The sequence below is a fragment of the Toxotes jaculatrix genome, chromosome 9, assembly GCF_017976425.1.
Source record: "Toxotes jaculatrix isolate fToxJac2 chromosome 9, fToxJac2.pri, whole genome shotgun sequence".
NCBI classification, from domain to species: domain Eukaryota; kingdom Metazoa; phylum Chordata; class Actinopteri; family Toxotidae; genus Toxotes; species Toxotes jaculatrix.
Window position 1 is genome coordinate 22,158,104 of NC_054402.1, and position 20,559 is coordinate 22,178,662.

General features: G+C 41.5%; 1 protein-coding gene across 4 annotated transcripts in view; it reads left to right on the forward strand.

Moving 5' to 3' along the window:
• Nucleotides 1-17,720, forward strand: part of LOC121187326 (calsyntenin-2-like) — a 142,715-nt gene extending 124,995 nt beyond the window's left edge. Inside the window, exons 10-17 of one of the 4 annotated variants that reach the window (XM_041046517.1) lie at nucleotides 831-979; nucleotides 6,417-6,615; nucleotides 11,642-11,648; nucleotides 11,855-12,025; nucleotides 12,148-12,293; nucleotides 13,692-13,815; nucleotides 16,648-16,832; nucleotides 17,048-17,720. In XM_041046517.1, coding sequence (XP_040902451.1) covers nucleotides 831-979; nucleotides 6,417-6,615; nucleotides 11,642-11,648; nucleotides 11,855-12,025; nucleotides 12,148-12,293; nucleotides 13,692-13,815; nucleotides 16,648-16,832; nucleotides 17,048-17,263 — 1,197 coding nt within the window. In that variant the 3' untranslated portion in view covers nucleotides 17,264-17,720. Of the gene's footprint in view, nucleotides 1-830; nucleotides 980-6,416; nucleotides 6,638-11,641; nucleotides 11,649-11,854; nucleotides 12,026-12,147; nucleotides 12,294-13,691; nucleotides 13,816-16,647; nucleotides 16,833-17,047 lie in introns of all 4 variants that reach the window. The other 3 variants (XM_041046515.1, XM_041046514.1, XM_041046516.1) reach the window with 3 other exon arrangements.
• The last annotated feature ends 2,839 nt before the right edge of the window (nucleotides 17,721-20,559 follow it).

Sequence of the window (20,559 nt, forward strand, 5' to 3'; positions counted from 1 at the left end):
ACCTTAAAATAGAAGATCCATCACAGTGAACATCAGATCTATTCTTTTACTGCTATTACATGGTAATGCAGTGCAAACATGATGCTTACTTTGATGGATTACCTGACTTGAGCAAGTTTCAAGACAGTGCAAGCTGATGTTCATTCTACTGTGCAGTGCAATGAATAGAAATCAATGGCTGCCTGAATGTGAGGATAAAGTCACCGTCACATTCTCATAACTTCATCACCAGACGCAAGGCTGGATTACCAAGAGGGCAAAGTGGGCAACTGCCCCAGGGTCCACAACAATTTGAATAGTTTGGGGTTATGCAACAATAAATCACATGCCAACTGACACGATAGGGGCCTTAAAACTCAATACAACACAATACTTCTATATAAAGCATGGATGAAATAACTGTATATACAGTACAATGGGTTGCTCACTGTAACAAACCCACAGAGAATCACCACCAGACTCTACAGTTCACATCAGCTCTACGGAGCACTTTGGCATCTTTTAACTTTTAACTCATCTATTCAACAGGCAGATGCTTTGAGCAAAAAATCTCCGGGGAACCCCAGCAAACAGGAGACAGACAAAGTTAGCCACTAGCTTTTGACCAGATTGACACGCAGTTCAGGAGAGAGGTAGACAGCATTTCTTTCAGTTATTTTATAAGAGATTTCCTGCTAGGATCTATGTCTGGCACCAGACTGGGCAAATCTACATCGTTTCAATTAGAACTGAATTAGTGCAGCTTTAAATAGCTTTGTTCCTGTAAAGATCTTATCATGAACTGTTTAAGTTCTCTACCCATCTAACTTCTGTGTTTTCTCTTTCCATAGTTTCACTTTAACCCAGCCCAGTCTATCCTGGTAATGGAGGGAGAGGACTTGGAGAACATGAACGCTGCTGTGAGGAAAGTTTCCTACATCAACTCTCGCCAGTTTCCCACACCAGGCATCCGACGTCTGCGCATCTCCACTACTGTACAGTATGTAAAACATAGTTTGTCTGTCTCTCTTCTCTCAGATATGAGAAGTGTTAACCCTTTTCCACATGTCTGCTAAGTGTTAACACAACACAGCAGATATCACAGTCTGACTGATACATAATTCTCTTCTCACACATCGATCCATCCCCTCCTTCTCTCACTTCTCTCTCTCTGTTACTCCTTTCCTCTGTTGTCACTTTTCTTTTAATACACCATTTTCTGTTCTTTATCGCCACCGGGGGCCAGTTTTTACATTTTCATGTCATGTATTAATAATTCTGCCTGCTTTTTGCCAAGAATGAGGAATGAGAGAGAGAGAGAGAGATACAAAAAGAGAGCGATTTTGTGAGGGAGGAAGAGACAGAGAGAGGAAGACAGGCTGGCTGGTAAAACAGCCTCCCTCGGTAGGATACCATTAAAATTTATGATTATTTTAAATATATGTAGACCCCTGCAGCACAGCCCTGGGGGTTTACTCTCCACCCTCCTGTTGGGTTCAATGCACGGATGCGGCCCGAGAACTTCATCTAACTATCAGGAGCGAGTGTGTGCGTGTGTGCGTGTGCGTGTGTGTGTGCTGCAGAGGCTGCTGGTGATGAAGCAGAGTCATCGAAGCAAAAGGCACACCGATTATCAAGGAATACATTATGCTAATGACAGCCAAGCTTGCATCATTGCTAAATGTTATTTAAATTGAGTTTTTCTTGCAGACTGCTGACTGGCCTGCTAGCTGCCATAGCCATGTGCATGTCTGAGTGTGTGCCAGAGCTTGTGTGTGTGTGTGTGTGTCAGTGATGGAAACGGCGTGAAACACTGCTTATGTGGCTATTGTGTGAGACGGTGTCCATTCAAAAACACATGTACTGACTCACACTTTGTTGCATTTGAACTTATATCCAGCTTAGACACCAGGAAAATAGCTTCTCCTCAAAAAAGTTAGCTGCTCTGAGGGCCTGAAACATGGCCTCCTGCCATAACATGTCAACAACCTCCCCTCACTGCTACAGACAGTATCAGTCCACACAAATAAACACGGATGCTAAATAATTCCGGGCAATGCAATTAAATGTGTTTCTTGCTAACACTTCGTAACTGCAATTACTGCAAGCAGTGAGAAAATAATTACGCAAACAGCGCTAATTTTAACAGCAACCCTCGTGGGCTCCCTGACCATATTTCTTCTTTGGGACTGACTTATTCCAATTCGCCTGAGGAGAGTTTAGAGATGTTTACGGAATTAACATTCAGAAATAAACACATATATACATTTTTTTAATTGACCGTCAGCATAAATAAAACATGCCTCTTTCTGTATCTCCTAGTGTCAGACCCCCTGGAAGAGACTCAGGCCCAGCACACCTACGCAAGTGTTTTCAATTAGCTGATTAGACGTCTGCCCAAGTTGTGGTTGAGTGGAACCAGTCTGGGAATAAAGCAAAGAGTTCACCAAACACCATGAACCAATAGGAACAATAAAGATGCAAGTTGTCCCACCCTATCAAGTGCAACAAAGGTAACAGGAGCGTGTTGGAGATGTCGAGCAAGACTGCACTAATCTAAAGTTTACTGACCAAATGTGATCAAGAAAAATCAAAACAGATCACTTTAATATTACACACATTTATTTCTAAACTAAAACGAATGAAGAAATACACAAACACATCAAACCACAATGAAATAGAGTGTATTATTGTGAAAGGTCTGTGTCATTGTCATTGGCTGCTCCCTGGTAGTTAAAGAATATAAGATTTTTGGTGTGGGACCAGAGGCTGTTGTAGGGTGAGGTGTGTGTTTCCTTGATTAGCATTTGTTTGATGCTGTGTGGAAGGAATTGGCTGCTGGTGATCTAACGTAACCTTAGTCTGTTGTCTCAGACTGAGGCCTGTTCCTACCTGTAACATTATGAGCATTATGTGCTGTACTTTACATATAGAGATGAACTTATACTTTACACAAATCTAATGTATGCACTGTATATCCAGAATGTTTGAAATGAAAGAAAATGTGAAATGATGCTACCAGATGAACTGGTAATTATGGTGTACCAGTACAGGTGCTGAGAGAGTAAATCTGTCTGTTTTTTTGCCAAATGAATGATTAGATTTTATGAGAAGCATTCAGGAGGGTTTGTATAGATGGTAATTTTGGCTCTTTGCACTCCAGCATGCGATAAGAGATTAGTTCAGAGATTAATCATGATTCAGCAGTACAATGAGGGTAAATGTTTTCAGTTATATCAGAGAGAAACGCAGGTGTACAGATTACTTTTTGAGTACTAGACGTCCACATTTTAAAATTCAGTATGATTTTCAATTTTCTAGTATTTACTATAGTCTATTATGTGCACAGCTTTGCTGAGGCTCAGCTTTTGTGCTTGCTAAATGTTCAGTTTAGTGTCAGTTTTCCGTCCAGACTACGGATGACCCGCCCGTTGCCATCGCTGTGTGAGTGTGTTAGCCATTGTCTCAGTGTCAATGATGAGTGTTCGTCTTGTTTACAGCAGCAAATTAATGTACAGAGTCTCACTGATAACGCGAGTGATTTAGCTTCCAATTTGTTGTTTTAGTACTCCATCCAGAACAGACAAAAGCAGAAAAGATTCTCCACAACTGAGTGATTTATGCTGTGAGCCTGAAACATGGCCTCCCGCCATAAAGTGTCAGCAACTGACACTTTATGGCGGGAAAAAAAAAACTCCCCTCAGTGTTATAGACAGTATCAGTCTACACAAATAAACAGAGGTGTTAATTAATTCCTCCAAACGCAATTAAATTTGTTTCGTGCTGATGCCTAATAACTGCTATTACCTCAGGCATTGAGAAAATAAAAGTAACCAGTGCTAATATTTGCAACAGCCCTTTTAGGCTCCCTTGTCATATTTCTTTATAATTGAGTTGGACTGGCTCCAGGTTTTTTGTTTTTTTTTCTCGGCAGGCCCATGCAGCAGCCTTCTCCCTGCGTCACTGAGTTTATATCTCCCTCTGCTTAGGGCTCGAACACCAAACAGACACACGACACCGGCTGTTGACACAGGAAAGAAAAGAAGAAGCAACACAATGCCCTGAGACCGTGGCCTCAGACAACTGTAAAGGATTAGGGACAATAGTTAGTTTTTCATCCAGCTGACAGGTATGACCAGCTGAGTTAAAGCCAGTAAGTAAGCTTTCTGAATGCAGAGCTACGCCAGGAGCTACACCGCTCACGAATCCTGGTCGTCAAATCTTTAGGTCTGTCTGAAGATCAAACCAGAGGGACAACAAAGGAAAGTAATTGACAGTTTTGTAATAGATCAGCCAGTAGTAGCACCAGGGCTGTTTCAGGCCATTTTGGTGCTCCTTAGAGACCGGTCCATTAATCTGTCCATTAGTGCTTTTTATTAGGCTGAGGGCTAAGTTCAAAGATGGGTGTGGTCTGAGCCATGATGTAGGATGATGTATGGCTACTGAGCACTTATAGGCTGGAACATCAACATGTTGACGGGCATCACAGCTGGTGTAATTGGTCTCTTGTTTTTACAGTGAACACTATATTAGGCCTTTTTCAGTACCATACATTTAAAATGGTTACTGATTTTAATGTTGTGGCTGATCGCTGTACACGATTCGCATGCAGCATGATGGGCAGTGGGGGTCACAAAATAAATGGCAACCAGCTGTTTCAATTAGACTGTGTCTGAAATCTCTCCCTTTAGTTCAGTATATTTACTATCCACGATTTTATGTGAGTGTCTGAGTTCTGAGTGTGAAATTTATTAACTACATAGTTCCCTCAAAAGTTGCTACAATGGAACAAAAACAAGTAGTCTCCAGTATATCCACTATTTTCTGCTAACAATCCCATAATGCAATGTGTTATATTTTATAGAGGCGGAAATTACAGTCGTGCGGCACTACAGCCGTTAGTGATTACACAAAATGAAAGCAAATATTTTATAAAAAAAATTACCAGATCCACTTGTTTTTTTCTTTGAAGTTCATCTAAATGTATTTTACTGTTCCTTTCCAGTTGCTGTGTATCTATTCATAAAAATTCACCCAGCTACAGATGGGAAAACATGGAGATTCATTTACAGAATGCAATGTTCACATCAGAATGTAGTTAGGAAAATACAGGATGCATAACACCACATTTGTGTAAATGTGTGTGTGTGTGTGTGCGTATGTGTGTGTGCGTATGTGCGTGTGTGTGTGTAAGTATCTCAGGTCTGTGTGCGTCTGCTCTCCCTGTGTGGCTGTGTTGTGAGCTCACAGTTAGCCCAAGTCCTAGAAAGCCAATATGTATTCGTCCACTCAAGGTTGCCAGTGGATGCTGTGCATTTCAACACATACTATCACACGCTGACAGGCAGGCAGGGAGGCAGACATGCACGTATGAAAACACAGCAGGCCCACTGCTGCAGGTCGGAGTCTGCTGCCTGAGGACTGACAGAGCGTTTTACCCCCCAAATAACTGCATGCACTGCGGTTTGGATTTGGACTTAACAGCTGTGGTTTTAGTGCAGCTAAGAGGTCCTGTTGCTGTTGATAAGCTTTATTAGCTGCTGTAATGTTCCATGGTTTTACATTCTGATGCTGCCTAGGTATACAGCAGCTTGTGGTGCTCCTCTGTGTCCTCTGTCACCCTTCAGTGCTGTGTATCAACTGGATGTGTGTGTGTGTGTGTGTGTGTGTGTGTGTTGTATGTTGTGGCTGATCAGAGTATACTGATGTTTTCTTCACTTCAGCCATGTTGTGTAAAATCAGTTAGAGAATGAATAGAAAGAAATGCACTTGACAACACACACTGAAGGGCAACTTAAACATGGGAGACACAATGTGTGACAGATTTCACCTCAAAGTAATTACTGAAAAGACTATTAAAAAAAATTACTCACTTCCAGCGAGAAAACTTTACTTGTACTAGTGAGAGAAAGAAAGAATACTGGTAATATGTTCCTGTTCCTGCACTTTCTCTCCAGTAAGAATTTGCATAGCAAATAATGTCAAGGTTAAAGGAATAGTTTGACATTTCGGGAAACGCGCAGATAAAAAGATTAAAATAGATGATGATTAAAACAGCACAGTAACATTTACACTAAACACAAAGCACAGCTGAGGCTGATGACAAAATTTCACAACACTGTGTTTTCAATGAAAACAGAAATGTCAGCCTCGTGGTGGTGCTACAGGAAAAGTCAGGGAATCACTAAAATCATGAGGATCCATCCTCTGGGAACCATGAATGTTAACTCAAAATTTCATGGCAAACCATCCAATAGTTGTTGAGTTATTTCAGTCAGGACCAAAGTGGTGGACCAACCAACTGGCAAACATTGTCATTATCCCCAGAGCCATGCCCCTAACATGGCTACAAAGACCAGACCACTGCCAGCACAACCAGCTCGATTGCTCACTTCTCACCCTCTTGTTTTCGTCCTCCTTTATCTCTCTATCTCTAGGTGTTTTGGTGAAGACACTTGTATCACCATCCCCGACATCGATGCGGTGGTGATGGTGCTGCAGCCCAGCGAGCCCAGGATCACCATCACTGGTTTAGAGAGACTTAGCCAGCCGGCTTCCGAACTCAGAGCACCAAGCGGCATAACTCTTTTCCAAGACCTCCACATCATCAGCACAGTGACCAGGGCTGATGCCACTGCACATAACACAGGTATGAACTGTAACATACAGTGTTAACATTTACACTACATAAGGATTCAATTTAAGACACTGGTTCCATAATACTTTAAGCAAGCAAAAAGAAAAGAAACTGACAACAACTACAAATGGCAGTAGGTGGGAAGCCAGGGTCCTCGTATGCTTAAATTAAATTCACTATTTCCTTTCATTTAGACCACACCCACGTTAGAGCAGCAGTCAGCTCCATCATGGACCATAGTGTAGGTGGAAAGGATCATTTCAAACAGGAGAGAAAGGGGAAAATTATTAACCTGAGGCAGCATATCAGTTTTCTTAGTTTGTCCAGTATGACACATTTTGTTTAAAGGTACATTTTGGTCAGTTCTACTATTTCTGAAGGTACAAATGGTTAGGAGGTATAGGAAGAGCCAGTGAGAACTTGAACCTGGCTAACTATGCCCCCTGACTTGAATCCAGAAGAAAACCTTTAAAGCAGAAAAGAATCATCTGTGCAGAGCATTTCTTCACTGCTTTGTGCAAGACTGGCATGATCCAGGCCCAGGGAGATCAAATCTGCCATCAAAATACTAAAAAATAAAACAATGGATTTTCAAATTAAGATTTTAGTGATACTGACCAGGGGTGTACAGGGGTTTTGTTGTATACTGTACTCCCACTAAAAATAGACATTAATTAGAACAATACTGAAGTGAAACTGATCTCTGGCATCTCAGAACAGCGATCTTTTCCACAAAGGATCTGATTTTGCCTGTTTGCATTCATCTTGCAATTCGCGGCCCTCTAGTGGCCACAGTGGGGTTTTGCCTCTGGAAGCCATTTTGCCGTATTGAGCGTGACCATGTGCTGTTGACAAACGCTGGACTTTGTCCAGCAGAAGGGGGAGCAGCATTTTTTGGACCAGATTACCAGATGTTTTTTCTCTTTACTGCATATTTGATGCATTTACTTTCAGTTCAAAGGAATAATCCTAATACCTCTTCAGCTGGGAAGGAAAACTCTGCTAACCTATCTGTAAAAGTCAGCGCACGCCTCTGCTGTACTCCAGAAGGTGTGAGTCTGAGTGCACCTCACAAACTGGGTGATACGTACCTCCCCACAGGTAGAAATCTGTCTCAACTAAATATTTTAGCAGTTTTTCATATTGATAATGTGTTCACTCATTCATGAAGTCCCGTAGCCTTTGCAGTGCCACCTGTCTCACTATCAAAATAAAGCTTCAAAGAAAGCCGAACATTTCATAATGCCTCGAACATTTCTTTCATCTGGGTGGCCTCCACACATTGTGAAGTAAAGAAAACAAGAGTTGCTGTTTCGCTCTCACACTGACAGATTCTCTTCTTAGTCCATTTGACTCATAAACAACACACTACAACTATGCATTTGCATGTATACTCCCACTGTGTGATTGTAGCAGAGGTGGGAGAAGTCTTCAGATCCTTTACTTACTACTTACAAAAAACTGCTACTGCATTCAAAATGGTACTAAAAGTCACAATAGATACATACAGAGGGTCGAGAGTGTTTATATTATGTAATGTGACATATTTTGGAGCGAAAGTGTAAGAACAGTTTCAATCAAGCAGTTAAATCAAATGACTTAATAAATTAGACCTTTAGACCTCAACCACATTATTTTGAATGTAAACAAAGGCTCTACCAACTGAGATCAAAATACACTCCTCTGACCCATGATAACGCTGTTAGCTACCTACAACCCAACAGTTAATCTTCAAATGTGCTTTTACATAACGAACAAGGTCAGCTAGTCGCCCCAAGTCACTTTTGATTGGATACATTTATAAGATGAGTCATCAGAAATATGTTAACACTTTAAAGTAAGAGATGAGAGAGGAATTTTGATGTGAAAGTACTATGGGATATAAAAACTGTTGGATATGGCGCTGCCAAGTGGCCATTTGTGGTATTGCCTAAAGAGTATTTGGCCTGTAGGCCACCATTATAAAAGAGATGTCTGTTGACAGGACAGCTCCAACTGCAAACAAGGTTAGATACTCTTTGATTTATGGCTTTTAACCCATGAAGGTTAGGTCAGACCAGCGGGACAGACTCTGATACTTATATATGTATCAGACTGCACAGTCCAGAAGACAACCCAGAGGCTAGAAAACTTCTTTGGCTGATGCACCTGGCAAGCAATTTTTTATTCATTTAGGTATCCAGTATTTTAATGTGGTAGTTTGTCTATTTAAAGGAGTTTAATAGAGGAACATTGTTTTTATGAACTGACCACATTTTGTTAGTAAAATCTTACTAATAAACTATAGCTTTCATTTAACTTAAGCAACGTATAAGGTACAATATTTCACTCTAAAATCTAGTGGAGTAGAAGTAACATCAAATGGGACGTACTCAAGTGCAAATCAGTAAACCTCAGTGTAAACCGGAGCCTTTTGTTCCATACAGCTCATGCTGGCCTCGCTTATATGCTGAGGAAATTTAATGCAGTGGAGTCCATCCTTCTCTGTACAGGTCTTATAAGTAATAGCCCCTCCACTGTTTCTATACCCTTCATCAATCTGTCCCTATGCAACTGTGAACCCCCTCCTGCTGAGTAAGACCCGCACCTGCCAGACCACTGATTCTCCAGGTCACACCACCTTGACCAGCAGTAAATGATCATGACATTTAAATCCTGGCAGCTCTAGTCTCGTCCAGCGATCTGACCACCAAGGCAGGAACAGCCCAGCTCGGGCCCAGTTCGTCCCCGTGCCCTCCCTCGCTTGCAGCCAATTAGGAGCAGATAAGCAGACCGAGAGGGAGGTTTTACCCCTCCATTGTGCATAATGCGGCGGAGGAAGACGAGCAGAAAGTGGTATTGCTTTCAGGAGTCGGCAGAGCTCTTTCTGCTGGTGAAATAGAGACTGCAGCTGGGGGGAAGAGATTAGCTGAAAGCCAGAGAAAGACACAGAAATGGAAAGAAAGAGAGAAGAAGAGATGGGGAGAGAGTGTGTGTGGGAGAGGGAGGCACGATGAAGTTCCATAATGAGCAGATTTCGTGTTCTCTCGAAGCTTAGAGGATTCGAGGTAAATCACATATTTCTTTTGCAGGGCATGCAATAACTTTCTTTTGGACCCTGCTAATCACCCCCTCTCCCTCTTCTATGCTTTGTCTCTCTCTGTCATTCATTTGTCTTTTTATTGAGCCTGCTCAGCACTGCCTGATTCTTCTCTCTCTCGTACCACAGTATCTATTCAAGGCTTATTCCGATGCCTTTACTCAAAGCCAAGGTCATCAGTTCTTTCTTTAACTCATCAACTTTAATGCTCTACATTTTCACCCATTTGCTTTCAGGGTCATCTCCTGTTCTCCATCAGCTCTTCTGCTTTAAAGTTTTTTCTTTAGCTTACATTTCCTTACTCTCAGTCTTTCTGCACTCTCTCACATTCTCTCCAGTTCCTCTCTCTTCTTTGTGTTTCCTTTCTGGGAAGCCTAGCTCAATTTTTTTTTTCACCCACACTGTAGCTCTAAGATCAGTGTTGGCTGCATGATCACACAAACTGTTTCTGGGACAGTCCTGAAACCAGGCTGTACTGTAGCTCGTGTCAGCTATGAAACTTTCACACAGGTTTTTTTCCCTTACTTTTCTGTTTATGTCAAAGCAGTATTTAACAGTATGCAGGGCAAAATGCACAAGCCAGGTTGAGTAACTGTGGCAAGGAGACAATAAAACGATTGATTGAGAAAGTACATTGACAGCTATAATAAAAGTCCTTCTCTTTGCAGTTTTACAGCAGAAACAACATGTTTTCAGCAAATGTATCCAAACACACTACACTACACTACATTAGCCTCTAATTTAAAGCAAGACTATTTAACCTTTTTCAAGATTTTTTTTCCTTTGGGTGGAGTTAGTTGCCTTAAAGGGATAAACAAAAGGTGACCTGAATGAATTGTGAACTAGAATAGTCCGAGTACAAATGAAAAAGAGAAGTCAGTTAAATCCAACGCAGCTACCATAAGCCACTGGTCAGCGCAGATCAACTAGGGTTGTATCAGCCAAACTCCAGAGTGGTTTTATAGTTTATAGTTAGAGTTAAACATTTAATCTGAAAGACAAAGAATCTGTAAGAGAATGTTGTATTTCTTCTTTTAAATATTATACAGTCCCTCTTCTTGTTTTTATGAAAACCATTACCACACAAGCAGACATGTCATTTTATTTTATCTTATCAGCATTTATTACTGTTTTTTTTTTTCTGCCACTTGAAAGCAAAAGACCTCTACAACAAGCCGAAAACCCCTTTGCCCTAGCATTTGTTTAACAAGGTTGCTTTGGCTAACATGACAGCAAATATTCTGCCTTTTCATACATCCATCAGACAAAGAGCAACGTTAGTGTACATTTGAAGCTGTGTGTACAGCCATCTGAAGAATTTAAGTCAGTTTTCACCTTTTCAGCTTTGTCATGCTCTCCATAAACTGCTGAGGAAAATACCTGTGCATCTGTTACCGGTTGAATGCTCCACAGTGAATATTTTCTGTCTCTAGTGTGGTGCTGGCACAATAATTTTCTAGCCACTAAATCAAAACACTGAGCTAACGGAGGCTAAAAAGGGACATAGAGTTACATGGAAATGTTCTCTGCAGCCTTCTTTTCACCTTTAAGGACCTACCTTCCTCCACAAAACAATACAGAGCCATCTTCTCCTCTGGAACACAACTTTCTTTCCACTTGTTTTGTTCACTCTCCCCCCTTTCCTCCACCTCATCTCTGCCACCCCTCCAGACACCCTCCTCCACCCTCCTCCTCCTCCATACATACCGTATCTGTCTTTCACCTTTGGGAAGCTGTTAAATGGGCAGAGCCGGTTCCCTCCCTTGGGACCTTACAGTGAGGGAGACGGCTGGGTAGCAGTGAGAGGTGGAGGCCAGTGCTTAGCAGACTGTCAAAGAGCCCCATCAGCCACCCAGCACTGCTGCAATGGGAGGTGTCTGAGGGGACTTATTACTACAGCAGCTCATGGCACTGTCTGTGTGCTGAGGGCTGACGAGTAATTGGAGTCTGGGAGTAGGACTAGGTGTGTTGTGTCTTGTACTGTCTGAATTATTGTCCAGGTTGTGTCCAGGGTTTTCTTCCACAAATGGTATGGCAGGGCAACAACAAGTAGATACGAAGTTCATACATTCACACTGGACATGTTAGGAACACTATTTTGATTTGCTGTGTTAATTTTTTTTTTGTGTGTGTGTGTGTGTGTGTGTGTGTGTGTGCAGCACGTCGACCCGGGGTGCTGGAGGAGATAATTCATAACTTGGACTACTGTGATGTCCTGGTGCTGGGGGAGGAGCTGAGGCCTGGGCAGGAGTCTCTCCAGCTACAGCGAAGTGCTCTGCTTGGAAAACACCTTGACGCCACCAACTCCACCTCTGGCATGTCCATATATGGTAGGTTACTATGGTAACAACACCAGAGTTATACATGCTCTCAGACAGTTGGTTTCCCACTTACCCCCTTATTTTTCCATTTGTGTCACAACTGGCTCTGCTGGTCTCTGTCCCCTCCACAGGTGTAGACTCTATGTCCAACTATGAACAGGTGATCAGACAGGTGCGTTACTATAACTGGCAGCCCGGACAATTGACGGAAAGAAGATTTCGTCTCACCTGCTCAGAGCTTAATGGACGCTATACCAGCAACGAGTTCAACCTGGAGGTAAGTGTGAACAACAGCTTGACTGATGTCAGTAGTGGTACAGACAGTTTTTAGATTCAAGCTGCTAACCTATCAATAACCACTCTAGTATTGATCAGTTCAAGAAGAAATGTGTCGTCAAAGACACTGCCTTATATCCATAAAATTGGAGGTGGATGACACTGACAAATTATCGTTGAAACAATTAGTTGACTAATCTGTTGATCGTTGATTAATCATTTTAGACTATAGACTATTGCAAAAACACTAAACAACCAGCCTGTGAAATCAATCGTCTTTACCAACATCATTTAGTTTAATGCAGTGTGTTAAGTGCTTTCAGTTTTGTCTTTCCTTGCGTAATAAGTGAGAGGAAATAAAGATGGCAGATCTAACCCACCCACAATGAGATACATGTTTCAAGCACTCTCAAAAGGAGTAACAGTGTAAGAAAATGTCCTTGACAAGGACTGATGATAGTCAGCAGCAACTGCTAGTTCTCACTACTTTTTTTTTTTTTTTTACTACCAACTGAACCAAAGTGCTTGATCTGGCAAAGTGACTGTGTGGCAACACTTTCACTTCCAGAGCAAATTTAAAAACCTCAGTTAGGAATCCAGCAGCATCACTTTCACCCTTAGTAGCAAGAGCATGACAAATTCTGTGAAAACAGAACACACACAGAAAACACTTTCAATTTAACTCCACACTAAAGCTCAATTTAATGAAAGCCTGCAGTGATGAAAAATGTTACTGAACAATCGATTTTTATTACCAAGCAGTTAAAATGTGCATTTGAAATTCTGCATCACTTCAAAACAGCCAAAGACATGTCAGTTAGATAAGAACGCTGCAACATCCAACACTTCATCTTCCTTCAGTGCCCCTGAACTGTTCCTCAGTGAATCAGGCTTCTCTAACAGGGCAGACACATTCGCACACGCTCCACCTCTAATACATTGTTCCTACCTGATGATAAATGCCAGAATCAGCTCAGTGTGTCAGCTAACCTCGGCTTGTTTCTGTCCTCAGTCCGAACAGAGTTTGACCTATTTATGCAGTCTCTGGTGTTTACTTCAAGGTAACAAAATGTTTTTCTGGACATAGTTTGAACCTTGAAGGCCATTGAGTGGAATCTGGTTTACATTTCATACCTTCCTGTATTGAGCTGACCCTGCCCCCCCAAAAGACATAAATACATTGGCTTTCCTATTTCTCACAGCCTCATTTAAATTCTGGACTTTGAGGCTACTTTTTATTCTGGCTAGAAAATTTCAGCTGTAGGAGTCAAGGCACGTTTAAGCACACAGGTGGGAGGCACTGAGACTAAATGGATGAGACTGCAAAATGTTCAACTGCAAACTTTGATCAATTTACCTTCCAAAATTATCACTTCTGCTTCACTTGTTCTCCACCCAGGTAAGCGTACTGCACAGCTCAGAGGCTGGTGAGCATGTCAATCACATGGTAGCCCCGCCTCAGTACATGCAGGTGGTCCACCATCCGTCCATGATTCATGGCCTGTACCCCAGCCACAACTCAGGTAAGAAAACACACACTAGTTTAGTGCTAATCCCTTTGTAAGTAACCTGTTTCTTGTACTATAATCGTTCTGTCTTTATTTCATTTGTCCTGTTCCTCTCCTGGAATATTAATATCACTTTCTGTCACATTATACTTCATCATGATAGAGTGATACCAACTGAGCTATAATGGAGAATGATTTGCAGTGAGTGATACTTAAGTTCTTAAACAGAAAACATGCACTGACCAGGTGGAGACACTGCTGTAAGTATTATTTAATGAGTCAGTATTATTTTATCAATCAACTTCTGCCCACACTGCAGTTATTTTCAAGTAATTCAAATTATGAGAACTGTCCAACCCAAGCAGAAGTACTGTAGACAGGGCAAGTTGAGGAAAAAAGTGAGTACACAATGAAAGTCAATTACTGTACATAACTAAACAATCTCAGATTTGTAGTACTTCAGACAACACTGCATTCACACACTTTTGGGGAATATAAATGTGAAAAAATGTAGAGGATAGCTTGACAGAACGTTCAAGGGCATTTGGAAACTCTAACTGACCGAGGGAGAAGTGCTGAGAATCAGACCCTGGAGCATCTTCCAAACCACTGAGCCACTACTGGAAGGAAAAAAAAAACAGTAGAGCTAGTGCAGCGTTTTTATGACAGCTATCTATCCTGGGGTAAACACAGCTAGATCCAGGGGAACGCTCGGTTTTGCGTTTTATTATGTTTCTCCTATTGTTCATCAAATTGCTGCTCTCACACAGTGGTCCTCAGTGATAGAGAGCAGTGTAAACCTGTCCTGTCAAATGATGCTGCAGGCGTATCCTCCCCCTACACACATCTCTGTATGAGTGATCTGAAGTAAAGAGAAAATGGTGCGGAGGAGAGACATTGGTCTTAATCTACCACATGAGATTCATTATTCAGACTCTAATGGATTCTACTTACGGTCCTGGAGAGTTCAGTGGGTAGTGCTGTTAACAGCCTGGAGTGTTTGGGGGGGGGTTCAGTGTGTGTGTGTGTGTGTGTGTGTGTGTGTGTGTGTGTGTGTGTGTGTGTGTGTGTGTGTGTGTGTGTGTGTGTGTGTGTGTGTGTGTGTGTGTGTGTGTGTGTGAAAAGAAGGTCAGAAGAGCAGAGAGTGATGTATAGCAAAAAATTAAAATTAAAAAAGAGATTTTTGAGATATCATGCTGTATGTAGATTTGTAGAGTGTGTGTGTGCGTGTGCGTGTGTGTGCGTGCTAGTGTGTGCGTGTGTGTGCGTGTGCAAACACTCGTCCAAGTTACTCAGAGGGGCTGCGTGAAGCTTCACTCCGAGGAAGATCAAAGATCGTGGATTTAGGGTGAAAATCTAGGGAACTAGACTGAATCAAATGATCATCTGAAAAGTCCCCTGTGAGTCTCACCCTCGTTAAACACACACACCAGCAGAGACTAGTGAAGAGAGGGCAGGCACTGAGAAGTTGTGTTATTTCAGTAGGCTGGAGATCAGAGCAGAAGAAATAAACATTTTAGATCAAGAGAAATCCCTCGGAGTATGTTGTGGTTATGCTACTAAATAGGAGCTTATGATACATCTTTGCAGCTGTGTACTGCACCGAGACACCGAGAATTTAAATGTGTTTTAGTTTTATGAATTCCTTAATATGAATTCTTAATCTTTTTTTTTAGCTTTTATTCGTGTGAATCCAAGCCAGCAGGCCTTGGACATAAATTCCACTAAAAGTTTAAGCATGAGGCAAGTTATTGTTCTTTCCTCTGAGCGCTGGCAGCAATGAGAGTTAAACTGGGCCAACAAAGAAAGAAAGAAAAGCTTACATTACACAGAGAAGAATTAGGAGCAAACATCACCAGTAGAAATCTGCCACTTATACGTTTCCTTAGCCGTTGACCGAATAGATAAAAATGTCAGAGCATGTGCATTAGCCACTTCCTCTGACTGAGCCGGCTAAACCACAGTTTAGCATATTAGCATGCTGACGTGTTTATTACCACTGAATACAAAGTACAACTGGGGCTGATGGGAATGTTATTAGTTTTGCAGATATTTGGTCATAAACCAAATAAGATTAGACCTGATGATGATGCACATGAAAAAGCATTAAAGCCATTAAATGGTAAATGGACTGCATTTATATGGCACTTTAAACTACAAGTCACATTCACCCATTCACACACACACACACACACACACACTCATACAGTGCTTTTACCAATACACATATTCACACAACAATGATACATCACGGGCGATGCGAGGTTCAGTATCCTGCACTCTACCTTTTAAGCCACAGCAGCCCTTCATTAAAGTTCATCCTGAGGGGAACATGAATATCTGCATCAAATTTCATGGTTAAACATCACTCAAAACAGGAAATGAGAGCCTCATCACGGTGCTGGAGGTTAAGTCAGGGGATCACCACAGTCACTAGGCTTCATGCTCTGAGAACAACGGACATCTGTCCAAGATTTCATGGCAATTCATCAATAGTGATCATATAGATATTTATATTCATTATATAGATACGAGATATTTCAGTTTGGACCAAAGTGGTAGACCGACTAACAGACGGACATTGTGACAAACAGAGTGCCCATCTTATGTAAAGTTTAAAGAGAGAGAGAGAGAGAGAGAGAGAGAGAGAGAGAGAGAGAGAGAGAGAGAGAGAAAATGACATTTGAAAATAACAAAACAAAGACACAACAAATGTCAGAAGCTTTACAGACGAAAATGGCCCGAACCCAACAAAACTACACCTGATCCCACATCTGAGTTTTTTTCTTCAAAGATTTATCTTTTCATTTTCTCTCACCTTTCAATCTACTTACCTCTTGTTTTCAGGCGTACCAAGTGCTGCCACGGTGGTAATTGTGATGTGTATCGCTGCCCTGGTGGTGGTCGTGGTTCTGGGCATCTACCGCATTCACCTGACCCACCAGCAGGAGGTCAAGCTGGCCGAGACGGCTAAAGAGGCGGATGTGACCTGGAATGACTCAGCTCTGACGATCACCGTCAACCCAATGGAGGTAGGAGGACTGGAGGAATGTGGAAAGATGCTGTCAGGGAGGGGAATATAATGAGGTAAGGTAAGATGGACTGGGCGTTAGTGACTGGAATATCTACAGAAGAAGGAAAAACAATGCTCTGCTTAGTGTTAAAGGGGAACTGATCAGGATTTCTTGCTTTTAAAACTACTTTCTGATCATTTAGTTTCTGAAACTCTGAATATTTCTCACCACAGAACCTGGAGGAGCCCCAGGCTGCAGAGGAGGAGGGCAGCGAGGAGGAGGAGGAAGAGGAGGAGGACGATGACGAGGAAGAGGAGGAGGAAGAGGAAGATGACATCACCAGTGCTGAGTCAGACGACAGTGAGGAGGAAGTAGACGTCCAGCTACCCAGGATGCAACGCTCAAGCAAGAGGGTCCAAAACTGGGACAAAACAACAATATCTTACTGAAACACACACTGGCAGTCTCTCACACACACATTCTGCAACACGTCCATGCTCAAACCTCAAATCAGGTGGTTGAAACAAAGAGACTTTATGTGATGTTGATGATCTAAAAATGAGGTAACATCTCCCACTACTGGAAGACTACACAAAAACACACACACAGACACACACACACAAACAGTGCAATGATTTAACCATAGCCTTGTCAGAAAACCTCCCATTTTATACAGCCGATAAGAAATGGTATGACAATAAAACTGCTGTCAATCAAACGACTTTCATTGTCCTTAAAGGGACAGCTCGCCAAATTTAGGTCACCCCCCAGAGAGATGTTTTTCTTCTCCCATTACAGTGTACACCACAACTGCAGTCTTTAGTGAAATAAAGTTGTATGAATGCCCTTTCATCAACCGAAGCCCTGCACCATACATTCAGTCTGATTCCACCGTGAGATTCCTGATGTCCCATGACAAATGCAAAACAGTCTTTATTTAAGAAAACTGAGTTGCAAAAGTAAAGAATATTTTTGGTTTATATACTTCATGTTATTTGTCAGTCTTTATTCCAGCCTTCGCGGCAAAGCCAGGTGATTTTACAGAAATAGCATATTTTCAATGGTACTCAAAAACAAACAAAAGGAAAAAAAAGATAATCGGTGTGCTGTCGCAGACGTCATGTTGAACTAGCTGAGGGGTCTGAGTTCTGGGTTTTTGGGAAAGACAGAGGAGTCTCCTTGTAAATTTTTATACGCTCCTTTCTTGTAAATATTGAGTATAGTAGGTGACCCTCCCACCCCTCCTCCACCCCACTTTCTCCACCCAGAGACCCTCCTCCACCTGTACACAACACACATGCCACCTCTTCATGTATATGTACACACCCTGAACCCTTAGCCTGCAGGAGTCTTTGCAGAAATGACCCCTCAGTCCTATGTGTGTGTTTCTAGCTCAGTGTTCAAATCATTCCAGCTGATGTCGACTTGGGTTTGTTTGGATGGTTGTGCCACTGCCTAAATAGTGACTGAGTCAGTTAAAGCTGCAGTGGGCAGGGTGTCCGTGTAAAGAGAGTCCAGACTTACTTGTACATCTAAATCAAACAGCAGGGATGGAGCAGAGAAGGGAGGCCTCTCACTATCCACGTACAGACCACGTCTCAGCTATGTCTCAGAGAGTCTCAGTGAGGGAACGCTACACTATTAATCCCACAGTGTCACTCCTGGTAGTCATTAATGCTGCATTGCAAAGATGTTGTAAGGTCAGAAATCCGTACGCTCTACAAGGAGGAATCCAGCGGATCAGCACTGAGATGGAATTCCAAGGAGAAAATCTAGACACAATGATCTAAAGCTACACGGCAACTGGATTTTTGAGGCCAAAACAATATTGATATTTAACTTTTAAAAATATGATAACGACACATCAGACAATATTTGTTTTCTTTAAACATAAACATTTTTTTTTTGATAAGGGTCATTGGGATTTGGTTAATAAGGATTTAACAACACCCCAAACAACTAACTACAACTACAGCAGAACATTTTAAACAGTAACTGGAGTTACAACTATAAACAACAGCAAAAATATTAAATATCCAATATTTTAAATAATAAATTAATTATATAGAATTATAACATTCAGTGTGTTTGTGGATAAGCCTGGTACATTTGGAACGTCAAAGCTGCACAAATCTTTTTTTTTATTAACAATGGATAAAATGACTTAATGTAAAGTGAAAGGTGTCACACTGACAAACCCACAGATGATTAGCGCCCAACTCTGAAGATCCCCTCAACTCTCCAAAACCATTTAGCAGCAAAATAGCAAAAAAAAGCAAAGTTAGCAAATAGCTGGTGAACATGTTGAAGCATTTAGCAGCTAAAGAGTCAGGTATTTTTCTCAAAACAGACAAAAGAGATTGAATTCTAGACTTGCATGCACCAGGTGGACACAAACACAACCCCGAGTGAATAATAATGGTGTCCCAGGTCTGCTGGATGTGTAAATAGGCAACTGTTTGTAATAAATTCATGATATTGTGTTTTCAAATGGTGAAGCTGCTCCCAAGAGGACAAAACACGTCAATTTATCTTTCTTTACTTGTTTTGTTATTTATTGGTCAACATAAAGTCAAATACCAATATATATGGGAAAAGCTAAAATTGGCTGATAACAGCAGCTGGGCTCTAAAATCGACCAGGCTCTTTTAAAGCTGCACAACATTAATCTTCTATGGTACACTTTAATAGCTTGAATAATAGTTTATACTGTTAGTATCTAATGCTGCCAAATATCAACTGACTCAAGATGAACTGTCCTATGTTTGAAAGAAGATAAAGAAAACTTCACTGATTTTTTTCCTGGATAACTAGAATGCACAAAGAGTGCAATTACAACTCAACAAGAAACAAACAACTTCTCCAAACGTCTATCTTTGAATGAAAAGAGAAATTTAGGTCTAGGCAATGAAGTCACATTATATTAATCCAACTTTATTAGCAACACTTGGGGCCACTTTTTTGTGAATCAATTGTGAAGTTGCCTGGTGCAACTTTAAGATAAAAGGAAAGAGAGAGAGAGAGAGAGAGAGAGAGAGAGAGGTGAACACATTTGGCAGTGTCACATTTGACATGATCAGAAAACCCAGTCGAAGGTTTCTTCACCTTGAAGTGAACGGGCATTAATCTCTGGCTGTGGCCATCCTTATTCCAGTCTGTCTGTATTGTTTGATAGCAAAGAGTCCACAAACTACAGAGAGTTTTCTTACAAGAAAACAGATGTGCGCAGTGGTTGATAGTACAGTCTGCCACTGATAAATCAAGGTTTGGTTAAAGTCATAAACACTGGAAAGTTTCCTCCTCTAACCTAGTGAGACTTTGGCAGCTGTCCTTTGGGTGTAGCTGGGAGAACCTACTGTATGTGTATACTGTAGCTCTATGTTCATGTAAAGATCTCATATGTTGTTTAAGAGTTTTCCTCATCTACTGTGACACCTGGTCTTGTGACGTCACCTCTTCACTTGCAAGCCCACTCCCCTCCCCCCCACAGTCCCCACGCCCCACTCCCTTTGGTGGATTTTGCGTCAGCTCGAGCCCTAATGTTGTCCTGATGTTTGTTTTAGAAGAGGAGGACGGTGAAATTAACATGGAAACCTTGTATAATGTGTTTTTCTTTCTTTTTTTTTTCTTTTTTTTCCTCTGGACTCTTTGGTCTGTTTTCCTTTGGAATGGTCACTACAGCACTTTCTGTAAATTGGCCAATAAAAACTTGTTTTGGAATCTAGCTGTGTATTTGTGTATTCGT